At 56.9% G+C, this 4,025-nt stretch overlaps 1 protein-coding gene across 1 annotated transcript in view; it reads left to right on the plus strand.

Annotated features, from left to right (window-relative positions):
- Positions 1-4,025, plus strand: part of CAMSAP2 (calmodulin regulated spectrin associated protein family member 2) — a 29,877-nt gene that overhangs the window by 5,182 nt on the left and 20,670 nt on the right. The window contains 2 exon segments of the mRNA XM_015568448.1: positions 2,564-2,596; positions 3,013-3,088. Coding sequence (XP_015423934.1) covers positions 2,564-2,596; positions 3,013-3,088 — 109 coding nt within the window.

Raw genomic sequence — 4,025 nt, forward strand, 5'->3', positions numbered from 1 at the left:
GAAGGCCTGCTCTGCAGATCTGTGCTGCCCACGCAGACCCGCTGTGCTGCAGGGCAGCCCCGCAGAGCGCATCGCGGGAGAGCCCTTTGGGCACGGGCACAGGGCTCGGGGGGAGACAGTGCCCTGTTCAGAGCCTTCCTTCCATTCGGGCGACTCGGTCTCCTCACTGTTACCCCCGCCATGTGCCGGTGATGCCCACCCCCTGCCCGCCCTCCTTCCCGTAGATCCTTTACCACCATCTTCTCTAAACATGGGCCTGCGCGGGGCCACTTGTACTGGGTTGGACCAGAATTCACGTTGCGAAGCTCCCTCTTTAGAGCGTGTGCTCCCCATGGTGTGCTTCTGACCGCAAGGTAGGCCGTGTCCTAGAGGGGGGCCTTGTGAGGAGCGCCAGGTTGAGGGAAAGCCAGACCCTTTACTGCCGGATGTTCTCCGTTTCCTTTTTTTTAAATTGCTCTTTCTGCTTCTAACGCTCCTTTTGACGCTAAAGTAGGAGGCCCAGTTGAATTTGAAGTTCAGATGAATAACCAACAGTGTTTTGGTCTAAGTTGCTTGAGCCTCTGTATTGTATTGGCGCCTGCTCTAGGATCTCCGGGGTTTGCAGCAGGGCCTCAAGTCCTGCATCCATTCTCCCAGGGGCCGCGCGGAGTGTGTGGCAAATGCGTCCGAGCTTCCGGTCAGACCAGCGCTGTCCTGACGCTGCGTGACCTTCCCAGGCCCTCGACCTCATGGCCTCTCTTCATCCGTAAACATTAAGGGTTGGATTAAGGACTCCTAAATCCCGTGACTAAAATGATTCCCAAACCTCCCCTCTTCGCTGTGTTAGTCACGGCAGGTACTAGACACGACAGGTCTGTGGAAGTAGGGAGCTGGTTGTCCTGAACTTCCATATGTACCCCTGGCGTGAACCCCTGGGCAGCTGTGGGCGTGAACACCTGGGAGGGCCTTCTCGAGGGTGTGGACGTGACTCGGCCCTGGGGGTGGCGGGTGGACTTGGAAAGTGGGGCACTAGGTCACACGGACATGTGCCTGCAGACATGCCGTTGGAGTGCATGGCCCCTTTGGGAATGAGCCAGTAGACATTTGGTGGTTTTGGAGAGCTGTGAACCCACGGGTTTGTGTTCTTCAGTTTATCAGACTAACTATGTTGAGTTTGTTTCTCAGAATATTACAGATACGAGTCAGTGTAGCATTTGCCACTTTTTAAAGAGAAATATGGGTGAGGGATTCTGCAGGGGCTGGAACTGGGGGAAGGAATGGCTTTTGGAGAAAAGACATCCCCTCGTTCTAAATTGCTTTCATTTGAAGGTGGAGGCTCAGAATAGCCCCTCTCCCCAGTGAGAGCAGCGCACGCGCTGCCCGATGTCCTCCGCCCGTGCGATCCCCGCCTGGAGCAGAGCTCCTCAGCCGTGGAAACCATAACCCGCTTTTGTTTTAACCCCATTCCTTCCCGCAGCACCGAGATACACTGGAGAAAAGGGCTCTGACGTCAAGTCCATTGGGAGATGCTGCCCCCCCCCGGCCCCGACTCCGGGGCCCTCTCAGAACGTCACAGCCCATCTTCAGACATGAGGGCCCCTGGAGAAGCCTGCCCATCTGTCTCCCAAACACGCGTGATCTCTGAACTCTCTGTGAAGGGCATGTGCTGACACCCGCAGAGCCGGGCTCTTTGGAGCCGCGCTGGGCACCTGGTGTCGGACCTGTCATGTTCTCATTGACCCGGGGGTGTTCCATACGTTTATAAACACACAGAACAGACACAGGTTCCAGCACAGGGCGTCCCCTCCCATGCATCGTTTGGTTTGGCTCTGAGGCTTACCTGGGCTCCTTTTCATACTGTTATTTCAACTAGATAATTGTGAGGCCTTGACCGCCTGATTAGGTATCGTTCACCTGGGATTCTGCCCCCGAGGTTCTGTTCTGTAGTTACAGTTTCTCTGGTGTGGCCTTCGAGGTCAGTGCTGATTAGTGTCTTTCGTTATAGCTATCGCCAACATCCCTTTTACCAGAAACACAGCACCTCAGTCTAGAATATGTCCCTGGCCATCAACTCGGTGAGAAACTTGGCGTTTCAGGCCTTTAAAAAATTCAGAGGCGGCCCCCGATTTCTCTCCAAGCAATAAGTATTGCGTGAAGATGACCGGCCGTATGTTAGACGTAACTCAGATGCCTGGGGCCATGGTTTCCCTCTCTGTCCACGAGTGCGGGGAGTCTTCCCTCCCAGGGGCGCGTTCACGGGGGGCCCACCCGAGTGAGCTTCCCGTGGGGCTCACGGCCGTCGTGTTCTCACCCCGTCCCTCCTCCTGTGTTTATCACTGAGGTGCTGATGTCAGCAGGTCTGTCCTCGTCATTGTCTGTACGAACTTATTGAACGGGTTGTAACCTACTTCTGTCCACATGCACTTATTTTTAAATGAACCTGTAGGTTTTAAGCTGAAGCATTAACTGGCATGTAGAATGTTATGGGCGTGGTCGCCGTGGGCCTCCGCGGTGGGAAACCTGTCGCTTCACTGACACTAACCTGACGACTTTCCTTCCCTTTGCTTCCGCTGCTCCTCCGAAGTCTCCTTCCAAGTGGTTTTGGAAACTGGTGCCCGTAAGTTTGCTCTGAGAACTGTGCCCGTAACGTGGCCTTGCTGTGTCCTGCTGGCGCGGTCACTACAGCCTGTCAGTCACGCAGAGAGACTGCCCGGCAGTGGTCCCGTGGCATAGGAAGGTAGACAGTCCCGCCAGGCTGGGCCGGAAGCTGTGAAGTCATCTGATGCGGCAGCACCTTTTGCTTATCTTGTCAGTAACCACAGACCGTCAGTAACCAGGTTTTAAAAAAGCATTAGTTTTAATAACGTTAGTAGGAGTGAATATGAATTCTATGTGTGAACTATTTGTATTTAAAGCCATGGTTTTGAAAGAATCATCTCCTCTTCAGCCTGAGTGGTAGGGACACCGTGATAGCAAGTGACCGCTGTCCTTACCAGCTCCGGACTTCCTGTCTCGGTTCTGGTTGACCCAAAGGGCTGGTCTCTCAGGACCAAGGTTGGGGTCAGCCCACTCACAGTGCCTGGCAGCCTTCACGCCTCTGGTGAATGTGGTGAGCAGAGACATTTACCGCTAAAGCCAGCAACGCTCCGTGTGTGCACACGTCCACACGTGTGCTTGTGTGTCTGAGCCTGAGTGTGTCCAAGCTTGCGTCTGTCTGTGCATGTGTCCGTGCATCTGTGCATCCATGCGCACGTGTGTGTGTGTGTGTGTGCGCGTGTGTGTGCGCGCCTGGAGCAGAGGGGCTGCTGGCAGAGAGCAGGGCAGCAGGCGCACCTCCCGCTGGTGTCCGTGGCCCTGGGGGGTGGCCCGGTCCCGTGCAGACCATGGGCCCAACCAGCTTGTCCCAGGGACCTGGGGAGCCAGGGAGCCGGCGGTTCCCGGGGTGTCGGGGCCGCCGGGAGCATGAGGACCTGCACCTGCCTCCCGGGTGAGAGGAGTCCTGACCGCGCGGCATCAGGAATCGGTGCAGACGGCAGCGCGTGGGCGCGGTGTGTCTCTGAGGAGGGACACAGCATAGATGGAGGCGTCGGCCCGGCACGGGGACATGTCATGGTGATGTTCTGACTGGAAAGCAGAGAGGGGGCCGGTTTAGGTGGAGTCAGAAGGAAAGGGAGTTTTGATTATTTTAAAGACCCACTTGAAAGGGCAGTGACCAGCACCGCCATGAGCTGTGCTGCTGAACTCCTCCCCGGCTCGGCCGCCTTGGGGAGCTGGGAGCTGGTACCAGCCAGCCTTGAGCTCGGCCTGCGCGGTGCCCAGCAGCGTGCGCGCACCTGAGGCCGTCATCTTGTCCACCGCCCAGGGGCCCGCCTCAGCCCCATTTTACAGATGGGGAAACTGAGACGCGAGAGCTCCTAAGTGGCAGGACCAGGATTTGAACCGGGGTCTCTGATCCCAGAGCTTGTCTTAACCACTGGGTCCTCAGCATCTCGTTGCCGGGAGCAGAGCTGTCCTGTAAACCCTCACGGCCCCCCCCCTCCCCAGCC

This window comes from Myotis davidii, unplaced genomic scaffold (assembly GCF_000327345.1).
Source record: "Myotis davidii unplaced genomic scaffold, ASM32734v1 scaffold685, whole genome shotgun sequence".
NCBI lineage: Eukaryota > Metazoa > Chordata > Mammalia > Chiroptera > Vespertilionidae > Myotis > Myotis davidii.